This window comes from the organism of the source record quoted next, unplaced genomic scaffold (genome assembly GCF_019419815.1).
Source record: "Pyrus x bretschneideri cultivar Hongxiangsu unplaced genomic scaffold, Pyrus_bretschneideri_v1 Contig44, whole genome shotgun sequence".
NCBI lineage: Eukaryota > Viridiplantae > Streptophyta > Magnoliopsida > Rosales > Rosaceae > Pyrus > Pyrus x bretschneideri.
In genome coordinates this window covers 366,689-384,720 of record NW_025999768.1, presented here as the reverse complement: position 1 = coordinate 384,720, position 18,032 = coordinate 366,689, and the positions used below count along the sequence as shown (strand labels likewise).

The window sequence follows — 18,032 nt, the reverse complement described above, 5'->3', positions numbered from 1 at the left end:
AAAATCCTCCAATCCCGTTCAAGATCAAAGCTGTGGAAAGTCAACGAATGCAAAGATCTACCACGTGAAGCTCCTTGTGGTCCAATTTCATTCAAGATTAAGTCTCGACGGCCCTTGAAGAAATTTCAAACAAAGTTCAAGAACAAGCCTCAACGGCACTTGAAGAAAACTTTTAGCCCAATTCAAGATCAATCTTCGAAAGCCCTTGAAGAAATTTCCAGTCTATTTCAAGATCAAGCCTCGACGGCCCTTGGATTGACATCTACATTAAGGGACTTCAAAACGCATCTCCTACACGTGACAATCACATATATGCAACGCGCCTTGAAGTGGGGGCATTTGTAGACATTGAAATTTCGGTGAAATTAATGTTGACCAATAAATAAAATTTCAACGCTCACGTGTCACATAAATTTTACACGTAGCGTGTGACTCAACGAAAAATCAAAGTGAGTCAGAAAAGTCATCAAATAGGACATGTGTCAACACCTGGCAGAAATGATTTATTTCATCCGAATATTATATTCAAAATTAGGCCTTGAAAATTTCTATAAATAGAAGGCAATTTCATTCATTTCATTTCACCAATTCACATCACATTAAAACCTTGAAGCTTTGAAACTCTAGAGCTCTCAAGCAAATCCCGAAAGATCAAGAAAGCCCTCTTCGTTCTTCGTCAAATCCTCTTTCAAGATCAAGCCCTAACGGCCTTTGAAGAAAACGTTCATCGTTCATCATCCGTTGATCCTAAGATCAAGCCCCAATGACTTTTTGGATCAACATCATCAACAAATCCGCCCATCTGCTCTTCAATTCCAAGCCCAAAAGCCCTTGAGGATTCGTTCATCAACTGTTCATCCCAAGATCAAGCCCCGACAGCCCTTAGATCAACAAACAACCCGTTCTTCAAGATTAAGCCCAAAAGCCTTTGAAGATTCGTTCATCAACTGTTTATCGTAAGATCAAGCCCCAATGACCCTTTGGATCAACAACACCAACAAATCCGCACACCCGTTCTTCAAGATCAAGCCCAAAAGCCCTTGAAGATCCGTTCATCCTAAGATTAATCCTCGACGACCCTTTGGATCAACAAATCAATAAATCTGCATAACTATTCATCCCTAGACCAAGCCCCGGCGGCCCTTTGGATCAACAGCCCATCCACATATCTACATTTTACGAAGATAGAATCAAAAGCTAAATTTGTAGAAGAGATTGTAACCCAAAAATCAATACAAAATATATTTTGTACACGTGTTCTTGTCTCAGGAATTTTCGTGTTTACACGTACTAAACAAAGAATTTCAAACAATAGTGTTGGAGCCAGCAAAGTTAAAAGCCTAAATAGCTACCGAGCAAATGGTGCTGTCATGGAACCTGCATTTGTGGAATATGAACATATGGAAATCACTCCAGTGAACTATGGTATTGTGAAATCCTACCACGAGTTTCTTCATTTTAGCCTGGAGTTCTTTCTCGATGCCTAGACACCTCTATTTCCAAACATTGTGTTAATTGGCACAGCACAAAAGCCATGGTGGCTCTATGGTGGGAGGTGAAAGTTGTGCATGCCATTGCTGTCTCTAATGCATTCCAGACCGAATTCACATCGAACTCTCCTCGAATCCTTCGATCCAAAATAATTGTTAAATCCTCATTCTGGAACTCAGGATTCACCCACTCCACTATATGGTCAAGATCATCACTTTCTATGATTGCAAGTTGGCCAGTAATTAGCTCTAATAGAACTACCCCATAACTATAAACATCAATTTTTTCATTCAACCTTCCATAATGAAAGCTGCCGGCTCCATTGTCTGTTGCGGCTGCTCTTATGGTTTTCGATGTGTGGATGACGGTACCCCCACTGTCTGGTGAATCTGTAGGTGGCATAAACCTGAGTGCCTCGTTCCCTACTGTGATGAGCTAACCAGCGGATCCCTTCTCAATGTAATCTAGTTGTGTTCCACTCGCCTTACGTGCACCGTGGTGGCATTATTGTTTTGGCTAGATTGGTCTTCGCCTTTGTGCGATGTGTGATGTAGTCTCATCTGACTTGATGTGATTTCGCTCTAACGCGATAACTTTATGTGACCTCGTTATTAAGCGATGACTATTGCGACTGCTTGTATTTCTCTATTACGGCTATCGTTTATTGTGACATATCTGTACTGGTAGCACTTATGCGCTTGGCTAATGTATGTTTACTCTTATTTATTTGTCTGTGCAAATTTCCAGATCAATGTACCCAATGACACCCTTGTAATTATTTGTGTTGATTAATAAAATACTACGCTATCGTTTCTTGTCAAAAAAAGAAAAAAAGAAGAAAGTAATCATAAATTGCTCGTAGCTATGTTTTGTTTTGTTTTGTTTTTTTATATGACCAAAATTCTAAGAACCTGAAATCTAGACATATTCGGGATCAATATACCCCACTGTACCCATAACCGATGCCACAACATGAATCTTATTATCATTGGGAAAAACCATGGACAGACTGAAATTTGCTATTTTTGCATCCAAGTTTTCGCTTAAGAGAATGTTGGCAGTGTTTGCATCTCTGCGCACAATACGTGGATTGCATTATTTATGCAAGTAATGCAGCCCTGTGAGCCAAATTTCACAATATACATGGGTTGAATTAGGCACATGAACTTACGCAAATGTATTGGCGTACAAAATAACACGAAGCACCAACCTAACGCAATATTTAATGCTATCCGATGTCTCAGTTCCCAAGTCATATGCGAGCTTTCTATCTGCGTCTATAGCCATTAACATGACCCTTCAATATTTTGAAACCCTTTGCTGGATGACAATGCTTATAAAATATAGAACTACATACCGGAGAGAGATTCTTTTAAGTTTCCGTTAGGCATGTACCCGTATTTAAGTGCCAAGTTGTTGGTATCATCACTATATCCAAGAAGTGAGGTTAAGTTTCTATGATGAATTCTCGGCAAAAGCTCAACCTGCAGCAACAAGGAGCTCATCAATCTCTAAAATCATCTCCAATTTAAGGGTTAAAATCTCATAAAATAGCCTCGTATTTTCAACTAGTCATTTATATGTTTGAGAGTAGTCGGTTTTTTTTCCTCCAACGTGTAAAAGATTTATAATTCCCACCCTCAACTTTATAATTTGTTAAACTTTGTATTTCGTTGTTCTTTTTTTTTTTTTTTTGGCTAATAATTTTGGAATTAGTTGTTGTATAATCAATCTTGTTTTAGTTTTAAAAAAATTTTGATGTAAAAAGATTCAAATTTTGAAGAAGAAAAAAGAAGAAATTTTGATAGCGAAATATGAGAAAATTGAAATTTTTATGGATTAGCAAGCAAATGGATGGATTTTTAAAGAGTTTTGAAGGAATCTTGGTGTTGGACCTGAATGGGATTAATTAATCATATTATTTTGACTGTTTTTGAGTTGTTGAATTATTTTATTACCGTTAAAATTGATTAAATTGAATTTGAGTCGTTGGATTTAAAAATGCAAGTAGATGGGCGCACCACACTGGATCAAAACCCAAGAGAAGTGTCAGCTGGATTTCGAAAAGAAATCCTCTCCGGATCTCTCCCACCAAAATTTAGAAATTCAGAGATTCAGGACATTAAAATTTAATCCAACGACTACAAATAGAGGGCTCTCCTAAAAGCTATAATAATTGCAACCGTTAGATCAAATTTCAATAGTCCAGATCTTTAGATCCCTATGATTTGTAGAAGAGATTCGGAGTAGATCTTTATCCCTAGATTTTAATGGCGCGCCAATCTAGGTCTGGTACCAATGCTTTCCATGTGCTCGCCCGCAAGGAATTCCTCCACCCTATGTTGCTGACTCGCGTGAGGCCCGCGTGGGCTTGTTTCACGTGCTGGCGCATAAAAGCTGGGGGCCTTGGCCCACTTGAAAACTTATCCCCCTTGGGGGGACCCGCAAACCCAAAATTCCCTTTTTCCCACCCTCAAACGACATTCCTCAGAGCTGTTTTGGGCCAAAATATTTGATTTTTGATTTTTTTTTTTTTTTTTTTGGTTCCCCTTTGAGACAACCTAACCACCAAGACAAGGCATTTAACTTGCATTCCGAGGAATTAAACTTTAACCGTCAAACCTCTATAGATGACAATGGAGAAAATATTTTAACCGCAACTTGAGTGCCATCTTTCAAGTAGCCATTGTACACAATCCCAAATCCTCCTTTCCCTATGTCAATTTGAAAGTTTTCGGTGATTTCTAAAACCTCGTCATAAGTAAATTGGGACTTCTTTGATGCTAAAGGAATTTTGTTACGTTTTTCTCTATCTGCAGCTTAAGTAGACAAAAAGACATGAGTTCAAACTAACTAGATAGGAATGTCACTACACCATAATAGCAGCATCCGTTCTAACTGAACAAGTATCAATGGTATAAAATGGTACCTAGTTTTCTTAGTCTTATAAGCTTCCATGCCAGTATGAGCACTATAACTAGAAGGAGGGCCACTGCTGATAGTAATGATCCAAATATTGGAACAATGTTCTTCTTGCACTTGCATGAATCTGAGCTAAAAAAATAACTTACAAGCAGATAAAAAATATAAATTTGAAGGATGCAATACCATTTGCTTTCGTTAAAGAAAATGCTAACCTATTCGGCACTCTCCATGAACGACTCTTGCACAGAGCGGTAAGACGAGGAAACTAGTTGAGATCTTCATCTCTATTTGTCTCATTGCAGCCCAAGGACTACCTGGTATTTAAAACCTGCGACAATGTAGCTTTGTAACCTAATGCTGCACAACTTGCACGGCACATACATAATCCTTATTTCACGGAGATGCTTTAGTCTGCATCAATCATTCGATCATGCAATGTTCAAACTAAGAGCTATTTGGTCAAGCCATCGTACGTATTTTCTAGAGTAAGCATTTCAAACATTGTTCCTGTTAGGGCTAGTGTGGTACAACCGTACAAGTCAGGGACACAACCCAAAGTACTTTTTATTTTATTTTAAATTTGGCCGCAAAGTCCATCCCACTCTAGGATTGCTATCATGGAAGTGACTTTGAGGAGAATTTATTGATAAACAAGAAAAATACAATATGTCAAGGGGGATATGAGGCCAAACTCAGACCATTAAAGAATTCATAACAACAATTCAAAACCTCTTTCAGCAAAACCTATAACAAGGAAGGTTAGAAAGGTGAGAAATAAGTAGCTGCAGCACAAGGAGGGCATGAATCCCACTAATGGACACCGGGGTGATCAACACCATGATTGGCCAAACAATCAGCAACTTGATTACCCTCACTAAAAATATGAGAAATCTGAACCTGCATGGAGGATAGTAAAACTCGACAGTTATGCTAACTGACCAAAAGTCTCCAAGGGATAATGTCAAAGAAGGTGAAGATGATGAAAGAAGATATGAACAACTAGTGAGGAGTCACATTCAATCCATAAGGAATGCCAACCTTTATACCAAGCTAAAGATACAACATGAATAACAACGCGTAATTCGGCATCCAAAGAAGAGGCCAAGCTTATTGAACCCGCAAAACAACCAAGAGAATGACCCGTAAAATCCCAAAAGATACCACCAAATGTAGCCACACCAGGGGAACCTCTTGCAGCACCATCAATATTTATTTTGATCCAAGATTGAGAAGGCGAGCGCCACAACAACTCAATAATTTTTGGAGCCTTAGTAGGACGTCCACAAACACCAATAGAATGAAGAATGCAAAGCTCTTTCACAAAATTCTTCATATAGCCGGAATTGAGAGAATCAATTTCAAGGAGTTGAAATTTAATCGCCCTTACAACATAATTGATGGAAACAACCTCCTCATGAAAACGAACAGCGTTGCAAGCATGCCAAATAGAATAAAAACTCAAAGTATTTGATCAAAATGATTAAGTCGAGGAAAATATCAATATAAACTAGTATTCGTCATACACTAATTCACTGCACAAGAGATCCCACATCCATTTTTAACCCACCAAGTTTTGAACATGGGATGATTGAGAGTCGCCAGATGCATTAGCCATGTGTTTTATTCTTAGATTTTTTTTTAAGGGTAATGTTAGGAAGATCAAATTTCTAAACCAAATTTTGTTAACCAAATGATGTGGATGTTGATGATTAGATTGTTATTTAAGTGTTGATTAATGTGTTTATTTTTTATTGGTGACATATCATTTGATTTACAAATTTAGTTTAAAATTTTGACCTCCCTAGTTTTTTAATTTTATTTTTATTTTTTAAGTTTTTGATGATCGGAAACTACAAATCTATTCTATAAAGCTTATAACTTTATATATATTTTCCTACTTGCATATATAATTAAATATTGAATTAACTAACATTACTGTGTCAGGCTGCATAAAATATATTAGACAACTAGAGGGACACATTGAAGCCGCTAGCCCCATGTGTCCCTTCGTTTGCTCTGTGGACACCATTTTATTCCTTCGTTGGTGTTTTGTTGGGAAGAAGTTTAAGATTATTAAGAAACTTCAGTACAATAATAGAATTAAAAAAAAAAAAAAACAATACTTAGGTTTTTATGAGTGAGTATTTTGTTTATTCACTTTTTAATTTGGTCTAATAAAAAAATATTACGTGTTCTTTGTCTTTTAAAGTAGAATTTGGTTGCTACTTGAAATACTACTACAACCTTGATCAAATATGAATTCACGATCTGCGGACAAGCCACTATATATTGAGAACCATCAGACTTACATCAAAAGGGAAGTAACATCTTTATATGTTCTTGGTATATATGCTAACTATTGCATTTGATCATTTTGAGAACTCGCATCCTGATTTCATTGTCGGAGGACACTACGAAAGTCAGTCCAATTTGTTGATTGGCTCTGATTGCGTGATGATTATGATTAAATTGATCACAATATATAATAATTTTATATCATATAATTCTATCATTGACTTTGTTTTATTTATATTATATTTTATATTTATATCATTGACTTTGTTTTATTTCTGTTAATATTTGAGTCTTCCCATAGAACTCACTGATAATTATCACTTTTAAACAAGTCTCATTCGTCGAATTATTATCTATTTTTTTTTGTCCTTTTACGATAAAACTGAGGTCCTATCTCTTTTACATTCATCATATTTTCTAAAGACATCTTCCAAACCCTCTAATCTCAAATTACCCTTCCCAGTACCCTTTTAGTGGAGCGCCCTTCTTTTTCTCACTCCCTTCAAAGTGCTTCCTTTCTTTCAACTTTCATTCCCTTCATAATCTTATAAAAAGTTGCTAGACACACTTTTCCACCCTTTAGCCAAGTACATTTTGTTAATTCTTTCCGCCCCTCTTTCTCGTGAGAAATTTTTATTACGATCGGAACAATGGTACATCACATATTTTTATGTAAGTGGTGAAAAATTTTAATATTTAAATTATTAACTTTTGAGTAAATTGTAGCAATGATCCCTCAACTAAAAATCCATTATCATTGATCCCTCAACTTATCAAAATGTGTAGCTATAGTCATTTTTCATCAATTTCATCAAATTTTGTTACAATAAGTTATGTTAGAATGACCATTTATATAATTAGAGTCTCTCAACTGATCAAAGTGTGTAATTACACTTAAGGGACCATTGCTCTAATTGAGTTAAAGTTAAGGGACCATACACACACATCCTACTATTTGTATAGTAACACATTACGTATCATCCCGTCTTCCGATCACATTGAAAAATCTCTCATTTATCCGTCTCTTTTTCTGTAACGCAGAAGCCTTCCTCTTTCAGCTGCCAACATGGCCACCACCACTGAAAAATGACGACGAAGGCGATGACAAAGACACGGAGAGGCGAACATTTTCAATAGTCAATTGGTGTTTTAGGGAAAAGAATCAAAAGCTAAAACTCGTATGCTTTTATTTCTTACATTAATAAGTTTGGTTGATGCGAAATTTGGTGGAAAATATTATACCTTCGTCCTATACAAGGAATCAAATGACGTTTTGGAGATGTGTGGTTAAACTTCAACAAAGAAAAACATACCATCTCACCGGAAGTTGGAGATTCGAGATATGAGTTCGGAATTGCATTGCAGGCAGAGAGCATTCTTGCAGAAGATATAAGTTTGGGCCGTTGCTGTACTCAATTGGAGGATTTACTGTCAATCAGCGTTGAGAGCGGGTTTTCGTTTCTCCGCAGGCATCGACTGCTGGTTGTTTTGATGGTGATCCGAACTCATTTGCAAAGACTGTTAATATACTAAACTAGCTGATTTCGAATGATCCTCTCTTCATTTCGTATGAATTTCACTTGGTATTTTGTATGTGCCTAAAGCAGTAGTGATCAAAACCAAATCCAAATGAGTATGATTGTAAATATACCGGCAATATGAAAACTCAGAGTTCGCTGGTAACCTGAGGAGATAAAACGAGCCGAAGCGCAGAAAATTATCCTAATTGTTAAGATAATGGTCTAAAAGACAAGCTCATGAGGCTTCATGCCACCGTGGGATTGAAAAAAAAGAGCAAATACACAGATAAATGTAAACAAAATAGGAACAAATATTTTAATCAGAAGCAAAGAACCACTCAAAGAAAACCCCAGCCTGCAAAATATCCCATTCAACCGGAGGAAAGCAATCCCCCAAGCACAATTCATACGAGACGGTGATGTATTTGCAAATAACTTGAAACAAAAGAAACCTCCTTTTTTGCACCAAATTCTAATGGTGTCGCCACAAAACAACGTTATCGTCATTGGGTGGAATTCATGACCAAGGAACCTCCCAGTAACATAAAACTTTTTAAGAAATTCAGGAACAATAATTTCTGCTTAAAAAAATCGGAACTCAACAGTAACAAGAACTAGCCCAGATGAAAGCTGCTTAAGAAAAACAACTCTCTTTCCCTTAAACCTTCCAGCTTATACAATCAGCACCGTCCCTGGTGTAATACTAGCCCTACATCCAACCAACCAAATAAATTACAAGCCATTTAGAAATGCTTCTTTAAAAAACACTTATGCTCATAAGTGTTTCTATTTTTTATTTTAAAAGCACTTTCAAACATGTATAATATATACAGAAAGAAATCCAAAGTAATATGCAAAAAGATCAAAGAAAGAAAAAGAACTTTATGGACATTGTAGTATGTATATATCTTCTTCGTCAACTAGCCGGAAATGTCACCAGTTACCTAGGAAACGGCCCGGTCATGGAATCGACATTTGTGGAATCTGTATACACGGAGAGAACTTCAGGTGAACTATGATTATACGGCCCAAACGCAGCGCGAAGTTCTTCTGTTGATCTTGGAGTTCTTTATCGATGCCTAGACAACTCCATTTCCAAGCAATATTTGAGCTCAGACAATACAACATCCATTGCGACTCTGTGTTGGGAGGTAGAGGTTGTGCACGCCATTGCTATCTCTAACGCTTTCCAGACCGAATGCTCATCGAACTCTCCTTGCATCCTTTGATCTACAATACATTTAAGTTCCCCTTTTTCGAGCTCAGAACTCACCCACGTTGCTATGTGGATTACTTCATCACTTTTTATCACTGCAGGTTGGCCGGTGATTAGCTCTAATAGAACTACCCCAAAACTATACACATCACTCTTTTCATTCAGCCTTTGGCAATTGTGGTATCTGTAAACAAAAACTAATATTCATTAATCACAATGTCGTGGTTTATATGCAGCTTATTGTCGGTTTAGTGCCCCTTCAGTTTTATTTTTGATTAAGAGTTTGTTCCATTTTTTAACACCGTATTTTCGCATGATAATAATGCTAATAGAATGAGAAAACCTAAACATACTCTGGATCAAGATATCTGGCTCTTCCCATGACTGTGCTGACCACTTGAGTCTCAATGTCACTAGCAAAAACCTTGGAAAGACCAAAATCCGCTATTTTAGCTTCCAAGTTTTCGCTTAAGAGAATGTTGGCTGTCTTCACATCTCTGTGGACAATAGGCTCGTGACCTGCGAACCAAATTTTGCATTCCGTTAGTAGAACTATAATTTGTGTAAACATGATCACATCTATTTTACTGAAATAACAGGAAGCACGAACCTTGTGCAGCATCGATTGCTATACGTAGTCTTATTTCCCATGTCATCTGTGAACTTCTTTCTGCATCTGCAACCAATAATGTGTTGTGTTCGCTAGATTTAAGATGGACTAACATAAACTGGCGAAATTTCTCTATCTTGATAACATGATTATACCTGAGAGAGTTTTTTAGGTTGCCATTAGCCATGTACTCGTATATAAGTGCCAAGTTGTTCACATCATCGCAGTATCCAATAAACGAGGCCAAGTTTCTATGATGGATTCTCATCAGGAGCTCAGCCTGCAGTCAAGAACAAACTCATCACAACCTGCATCAAACGAGACTAGGCTTGGCATTTACCTTGCATTCCAAGAAATTCTAACTGACAAGCCTCTGTTTGGAACTCCCTAGGTCCTTGGGTTGATGATGCAGAAAGCATTTTTACCGCAACTTGGGTTCCGTCTTTCATGCAACCATGGTACACAGTCCCAAATCCTCCTTTCCCAATCGAGGTTTTTAAGTTTTTGGTGATATCTAAAACCTCCTCATGAGTAAACTGGCACTTCTTTGATGCTATAGCTGTTTTGTTAAAGGGTTCTGCTTCTGTACCTTTAAATACACAAAAAATTATGTGTTCACACTGTATAAATATTCATTTGATCTAGGGAACCTGTTTCGAAGGTTCTTCTTTGTTCAAAGTACTACGTTTACAATTTGGGGAGCTACTGAGATCTGTAAAGGTACCTGATTCTCTTTTTCTTCTCAATTTCAATACTAGTATCAGCATTATAACGACTACTAGTGCTGATACTAACGACGCAACTATTGGAGCAACAATTTTCTTCTTCTTTTTGCATGAACCCGAGCCACAAAGATTTTCGGTATCCACACTGAAATGAACACAAAAATTCTTCTTATTTCTGTTATTTGTCAAACCAAAGGCATGTTTCTAAACCAGATAAACAAGAAGCGATTTTTACCTCAGTACAAGTAATCCAGCTTCTGATCTCTCGCGAAGAGCGTTTGGAACCGAACCAGACAGTTGATTGCCTTTCAAATTCCTGCAGATCAATTCTTAATAATATGGAATTCTGGTATCAAATGAGTCTATGATCATGTAGAGATTGCACTTACAAGAGAGTGAGCGACTTTAATTCTTCCAAGAACTGAGGCACTGGCCCGATTAGGTTATTGTTCGATAAATCTCTGGGATGAAAAGCGTTATAGTTAGTAGGTTCTGCAAGATAGTAAAGTGGATAAATTCGGCAAGATGAGTCTTCATGGAAGCAAAAGTGAAGAACAATTACAAGGACTCGAGTGATGAGAGATTGGCAATGGAAGCAGCTATTATCCCACTCAAATTGCTTGAACTCAAGTTTCTAATCACAATCAAAGGCAAATCGGCTTAGAATTAGATTGAAAAGACAAAGAAATTGTAAGAAGACTAGTTCCTTAGAAGGATTCACAGGGAAATAATCCGAGGAAGTGAAATGCTGTAGTTGCATTCTAGTCCTTCCCAAGAGAAATTCCTAGGTCCACAAGGATCACCAGCCCAGATTTTTTTTATTTGATACGTAGTTTTGACATTCGTTATGGCATCAGCTGCAGTCATTAACAAAGGAAATAAGCATTCAGATCTATCTATGCTGTTATAAATTAGAGAAAATAAGAATGTAGATTACTAGATGACACTTCACAAGTTGATACACTCAGATCTATCTATGCTGTTACAGAAGCGAGTGTTACTCTTTCATGTCATCATTTCACACAATTTTGGACGAAAAAAAATTAGCACCACATCGCTTCGAGTACTCGCTCACTAACCCTATTTGAATATCCCCCACTCAAAGAAAACCCCACCCAGCAAAATATCCTATTTACAAATAACTTGAAACAAAAGAAACCTCCTTTTTTGCACCAAATTCTAATGGTGTCGCCACAAAACAACGTTATCGTCATTGGGTGGAATTCACGGCCAAGGAACCTCCAAGTAACATAAAACTTTAACATTCATTCGAAATTCCAGAACAATAATTTCTGCTTAAAAAAAAAAAAAAAGAACTCACCAGTAACAAGAAGTAGCCCAGATGAAAGCTGATTAAGAAAAACAACTCTCTTTCCCTTAAACCTTCCAGCTTAAACAATCAGCACCGTCCCTGATGTAACACTAGCCCTACATCCAACCAACCAAATAAATAAATAAAAAAATAAATTACATTATCAAAAACCCATTTTCTAATTTCTAATTTTGACGACAATTATAAATAAAGATTATTAAAAACCGAATTATTCGAATTTGAAAAATAATTAAAATCTGAGAGAAAGTAGAGAAAAAGAGAACCTGAGCTTGGTGGGCCTGGGCTTGCGTTTGTTGACGAGGGGTTTCTTGACGTCGTCGGCGGGGTAGAACTTGGGCGGCCTCTCAGGCTGGGTCTCGGCTGCCGGCTTCGCATCGTGGCGAAGGAAGACGCCGCCGTTTTTGGCCTTGAGAGCCCAAAGACCACGCTTGTGGTACATTTTGGACCTCGAGAACTTACCCACCCCGCGGACGAGTTCTGGGTTCCGGGTCTTTCTGGGGTTCCTTGCTTCTGCTGCCATTGCTGAGCTCACACAGTCTCTCTGCGGCTTGCTATTTGCGACAAAGAGACGACGGAGGAAGTAGTGCGGCGGGGGTTGAAGTAAAACCCTTACTTCCGGTTTTAATTTTTTTTTGTTTTTGGTTTTGGGCTTTGTATCAATCTGGCCCAAACTTTACTTGTTGTACTGAAATGTTCTGCATTATTGAAAAACATTTGAATTTTAAGAATAATCACTTGTAAAAGTAAAACGATTGAGGTCTTGTTTGTCATGTTGTACATAGCATTGGATTAAACCAATAACTATGGAATCAATTGTTGAGCACTTATGTATCAAGTAGGCATTTGACTAATTATTCTATTCTGATTTCACTTATTTTATACGTTATACACGTGTTAATTTGTATACTCTAAAAGATATGTATAGTGGTTGAAAAAATGTATTTTAAAGTCACTTAGTACTAATCTAGTAATATTCCTTTTCACTTGAAACTGCATGGTCTTATATTCAAATCTTGTTGATGACAAATTCAATACCAATTTATTCTCCCACTCTACTTAGTTTAAAGCCTCAAACCATGCATGATAACCTCCAAGAAAAGTAGATAAGATACAACATCTAGTAACATAATTTGGATTGATTTACTCCATTGAACAAAAAAATGAAGTGAAAACTTGTATACCAAATAAAAAACTCAAAATGAATTACAAGCCATTTAGAAATGCTTCTTTAAAAAACACTTATGCTCATAAGTGTTTTTAATAAAGTGCTTCTATTTTTTATTTTAAAAGCACTCCCAAACACGTATAATATATAAAGAAAGAAATCCAAAGTAATATACAAAAGGATCAAAGTAGACTTTATGGATATTGTAGTATGTATATCTTCTTCATCAACTAGCCGGAAATGTCACCAGTTACCTAGCAAACGGTCCGGTCATGGAATCAACATTTGTGGAATCTGTATACACGGAGAGAACTTCAGGTGAACTATGATTATACGGCCCAAACGCAGTGCGAAGTTCTTCTGTTGATCTTGGAGTTCTTTCTCGATGCCTAGACGACTCCATTTCCAAGCAATATTTGAGCTCAGACAATACAACATCCATTGCGACTCTGTGTTGGGAGGTAGAGGTTGTGCACGCCATTGCTATCTCTAACGTTTTCCAGACCGAATGTTCATCGAACTCTCCTTGCATCCTTTGATCTACAATACATTTAAGTTCCCCTTTTTCGAGCTCAGAACTCACCCTCGTTGCTATGTGGATTACTTCATCACTTTTTATCACTGCAGGTTGGCCGATGATTAGCTCTAATAGAACTACCCCAAAACTATACACATCACTCTTTTCATTCAGCCCTTGGCAATTGTGGTATCTGTAAACAAAAACTAACATTCATTAATCACAACATCGTGGTTTATATGCAGCTTATTGTCGGTTTAGTGCCCCTTCAGTTTTATTTTTGATTAAGAGTTTGTTCCGTTTTTTAACATCGTATTTTCGCATGATAATAATGCTAATAGAATGAGAAAACCTAAACATACTCTGGATCAAGATATCCGGCTGTTCCCATGACTGTGCTGACCACTTGAGTCTCAATGTCACTAGCAAAAACCTTGGAAAGACCAAAATCCGCTATTTTAGCTTCCATAACAGATATACATATATACATATAGCCGGTCCCAAAACTTCTCTATCAAAAGAGAGACCACTACATATATACATATAGTCTTTTCCATAACAGATAGGATTCCCTATTAAAATCCTTATAAGAAACAAATACTTGTTTCTTTGTTCCATAAGAACTGATCTCAATGCTATACAAAATCCTTCTTTGTCAAGGATCATCATTCCTCTTATTAACAAGACTTTTCTATCAAACTGAATACATATAGCCGGTCCCAAAACTTCTATATCTCATACTCATATTCTTACAATGTGATCAAAGAAACATAGATCTTGTCTGAATTTCTATGTTTGGAGTCGACGGACTCGGAGATCCAGACTACTCATTTTAAATTTTATGGTCCTCATTAGCTCATTTTACTGGTTCATCTCATACAAATCAAGATTCCGAATCTCTCTTTTGAACAATCCGGATCTCTGAGCTTTGAGCACAGGAGTCCGAAGGCGATCTTAACACAAAGGGCAGGGTCACATGCATGATATTAATGGTGGTAACCACCTATTTGCCTTTAGATTGCTGCAAATCCGGATTCAAAAATTGGTCTAATTTGCAGTTAATTACAAGTTGTATTGATCAATAATTGTGTGCCTATTTGTGAGAAGAGAAAATCTAACACAAGCACCAGTTGTCTACTGAATGCATGCTCTTAACTACTACAGTTATAAGCTCATTTTGCGGCCAATGTTCGACTCTCGTTTTTTTTTTTAACCATGAATAGTTTGGAACTTTCGATCAGATGGGAAATGGAACACCTTATGCATCACTGAAATGAAACATACTATTTGCTCCTCAAGAGGCTATTTTCCCATCAATGTGATAGGCTATAAAAGTTTGATTGATGGCATTGAAATTTTGAGAGAGTGAAGAATTGGACCGGGAGGGAGGAGATTTTTCATAGGGTAGGCCTGGCAATTTCTGACACGACCCGATAACCCGACACGACACGACACGAAATTAACAGGTGTTTGGGTCGACACGATAACGAATCGGGTCGTTATCGGGTAACCCGATAAGCACCTGTTAAGATAACGGGTTGGTTCGGGTATACACGTGGGTAACACGATACACGATAAGCAGAATATTATTTTTATAATTTTATAACCCTAAAAAAATACTATAATAATTATATACATTAATTTTACAATTTTATACCCCTAAAAATTATAATAAATATATATATATATTAAATTAACTATAAAATTTATAATAATTATAATAATTATATATAATATAATAATTATACCCCCAAAATATTAAGTCTATCTATAATAATTATATATATATATATTAAATTTTATAAAAACTATAATAATTATTAATTAATAATTTAATATGCATGTTGCATTGCATGATTTTGCATCCATTGAAATTTGATGTGATTTCTTTCCATTCAAATTTCAATAATCAATTTCTTGCCGTTGCCAACTTGCCGCCCTTTTTGAAGAAAAAAAAAAGAGGGAAAATGAAAATGTTAAGAAAAGTTGAAAATGAAACAAAAAAGTGAGGGAATTAGGGAAAGATGTTGGAGGGAAAAGTGAAAATGATAAGAAAAAGTTGAAAAGGAAACAAAAAAGAGAGGGAAAAATGAAAATTAATAGAAGTGGTGAGAATTTTTTTTTTTTTAAGTTATTAACTTTTTATCACACACATGACTGTCATGACATATCTCACTATTTTTATAATGACACACGTGACACGTGATGTATGTACTATTCCGTGTACCAGTCAATTATAATTTATACGTACAAAATAAATAGATTTAAATCTACTTAATAAATATATATATACACACACACAGAACTTGATTGATGGCATACGAATTCTCCAAAACTAATTTCAACGATCCAAACGGTCAAAATTGTTTGTATATGCTTGGAGATCACATCAGCAAAAAATCACAAAAAAAAAACATTTAGAGATCAAGTAACGGGACAAAGCTTTTCAACGGTTATAAACGAAAAATCATGATTTAACGGTTATTTTAACTCCGATTTTGATGATTTTTTATAACTACACTCGTTGACCCTATATGAATACAATGAATGAATTCGATCTTCAATTTAAAATATTTACACAAGTGGATACCACAAAATCTTATGTTATACTTAATAAAAGTATAAATAAACTCTAAGTGTTAGTCAATCTATCGTTTTACGAATTCTCCAAAACTAATTTCAACGATCCAAACCGTCAAAATTGTTTGTATATGCTTGAAGATCACATCAGCAAAAAATCACAAAAAAAAAACATTCAGAGATCAAGTAACGGGACAAAGCTTTTCAACGGTTATAAACGAAAAATCATGATTTAACGGTTATTTTAACTCCGATTTTGATGATTTTTTATAACTACACTCGTTGACCCTATATGAATACAATGAATGAATTCGATCTTCAATTTAAAATATTTACACAAGTGGATACCACAAAATCTTATGTTATACTTAATAAAAGTATAAATAAACTCTAAGTGTTAGTCAATCTATCGTTTTACGAATTCTCCAAAACTAATTTCAACGATCCAAACCGTCAAAATTGTTTGTATATTCTTGGAGATCACATCAGCAAAAAATCACAAAAAAAAAAAAACATTCAGAGATCAAGTAACGGGACAAAGCTTTTCAACGGTTATAAACGAAAAATCACGATTTAACGGTTATTTTAACTCCGATTTTGATGATTTTTTATAACTACACTCCTTGACCCTATATGAATACAATGAATGAATTCGATCTTCAATTTAAAATATTTACACAAGTGGATACCACAAAATCTTATGTTATACTTAATGAAAGTATAAATAAACTCTAAGTGTTAGTCAATCTATCGTTTTATGAATTCTCCAAAACTAATTTCAACGATCCAAACCGTTAAAATTGTTTGTATATGCTTGGAGATCACATCAGCAAAAAATCACAAAAAAAAAAAAAACATTTAGAGATCAAGTAATGGGACAAAGCTTTTCAACGGTTATAAACGAAAAATCACGATTTAACGGTTATTTTAACTCCAATTTTGATGATTTTTTATAACTACACTCCTTGACCCTATATGAATATAATGAATGAATTCGATCTTCAATTTAAAATATTTACACAAGTGGATACCACAAAATCTTATGTTATACTTAATGAAAGTATAAATAAACTCTAAGTGTTAGTCAATCTATCGTTTTATGAATTCTCCAAAACTAATTTTAACGATCCAAACCATCAAAATTGTTTGTATATGCTTGGAGATCACATCAGCAAAAAATCACAAAAAAAAAACATTCAGAGATCAAGTAACGGGACAAAGCTTTTCAACGGTTATAAACGAAAAATCACGATTTAACGGTTATTTTAACTCTGATTTTGATGATTTTTTATAACTACACTCGTTGACCCTATATGAATACAATGAATGAATTCGATCTTCAATTTAAAATATTTATACAAGTGGATACCACAAAATCTTATGTTATACTTAATGAAAGTATAAATAAACTCTAAGTGTTAGTCAATCTATCGTTTTACGAATTCTCCAAAACTAATTTCAACGATCCAAACCATCAAAATTGTTTGTATATGCTTGGAGATCACATCAGCAAAAAATCACAAAAAAAAAACATTTAGAGATCAAGTAACGGGACAAAGCTTTTCAACGGTTATAAATGAAAAATCACGATTTAACGGTTATTTTAACTCCGATTTTGATGATTTTTTATAACTACACTCATTGACCCTATATGA

General features: G+C 35.7%; 3 protein-coding genes and 2 long non-coding RNA genes across 9 annotated transcripts in view; all 5 read right to left on the bottom strand.

Annotated features, from left to right (window-relative positions):
* Positions 1 to 1,458: 1,458 nt before the first annotated feature.
* On the bottom strand, positions 1,459 to 1,893 carry LOC125469540 (probable LRR receptor-like serine/threonine-protein kinase At5g59680). The gene has a single exon (XM_048566941.1). The coding sequence runs from the start codon at positions 1,891 to 1,893 to the stop codon at positions 1,459 to 1,461; it is 435 nt and encodes a 144-aa protein (XP_048422898.1).
* A 516-nt stretch (positions 1,894 to 2,409) lies between these two features.
* LOC125469539 (probable LRR receptor-like serine/threonine-protein kinase At4g29180) lies at positions 2,410 to 5,749 on the bottom strand. The gene is made up of 7 exons (XM_048566940.1): positions 5,455 to 5,749; positions 4,629 to 4,730; positions 4,421 to 4,540; positions 4,114 to 4,304; positions 2,849 to 2,975; positions 2,663 to 2,762; positions 2,410 to 2,563 (listed from the first exon to the last, which is right to left on the bottom strand). Exons 1-7 carry the CDS (start codon positions 5,747 to 5,749, stop codon positions 2,410 to 2,412), a joined length of 1,089 nt encoding a protein of 362 aa, XP_048422897.1.
* A 1,796-nt stretch (positions 5,750 to 7,545) lies between these two features.
* Positions 7,546 to 8,468, bottom strand: LOC125469637. Its single transcript, XR_007251878.1, has 2 exons — positions 8,025 to 8,468; positions 7,546 to 7,790 (listed from the first exon to the last, which is right to left on the bottom strand). It is a non-coding gene; the product is annotated as an uncharacterized LOC125469637 (long non-coding RNA).
* Positions 8,469 to 8,981: 513 nt separating this feature from the next.
* LOC125469629 (probable LRR receptor-like serine/threonine-protein kinase At4g29180) overlaps positions 8,982 to 18,032 on the bottom strand; it is a 36,188-nt gene continuing 27,137 nt past the window's right edge. The window contains exons 3-12 of one of the 5 annotated variants that reach the window (XR_007251862.1): positions 11,504 to 11,639; positions 11,345 to 11,416; positions 11,172 to 11,243; positions 11,018 to 11,098; positions 10,782 to 10,927; positions 10,429 to 10,646; positions 10,213 to 10,337; positions 10,058 to 10,123; positions 9,801 to 9,966; positions 9,490 to 9,631 (exon numbers count right to left, since the gene is read on the bottom strand). Coding sequence is in view for 3 of the 5 variants with exons in the window: in XM_048567222.1 (XP_048423179.1) it covers positions 13,531 to 13,990; positions 14,160 to 14,254 (555 nt within the window). In the remaining 2 variants the exon portion in view is untranslated. Of the gene's footprint in view, positions 9,632 to 9,800; positions 9,967 to 10,057; positions 10,124 to 10,212; positions 10,338 to 10,428; positions 10,647 to 10,781; positions 10,928 to 11,017; positions 11,099 to 11,171; positions 11,244 to 11,344; positions 11,417 to 11,503; positions 11,640 to 13,477; positions 13,991 to 14,159; positions 14,255 to 18,032 lie in introns of those variants that run through there. The other 4 variants (XR_007251863.1, XM_048567223.1, XM_048567222.1 and 1 more) reach the window with 4 other exon arrangements.
* LOC125469635 lies at positions 11,969 to 12,598 on the bottom strand. Its single transcript, XR_007251876.1, has 3 exons — positions 12,379 to 12,598; positions 12,104 to 12,210; positions 11,969 to 12,021 (listed from the first exon to the last, which is right to left on the bottom strand). It is a non-coding gene; the product is annotated as an uncharacterized LOC125469635 (long non-coding RNA).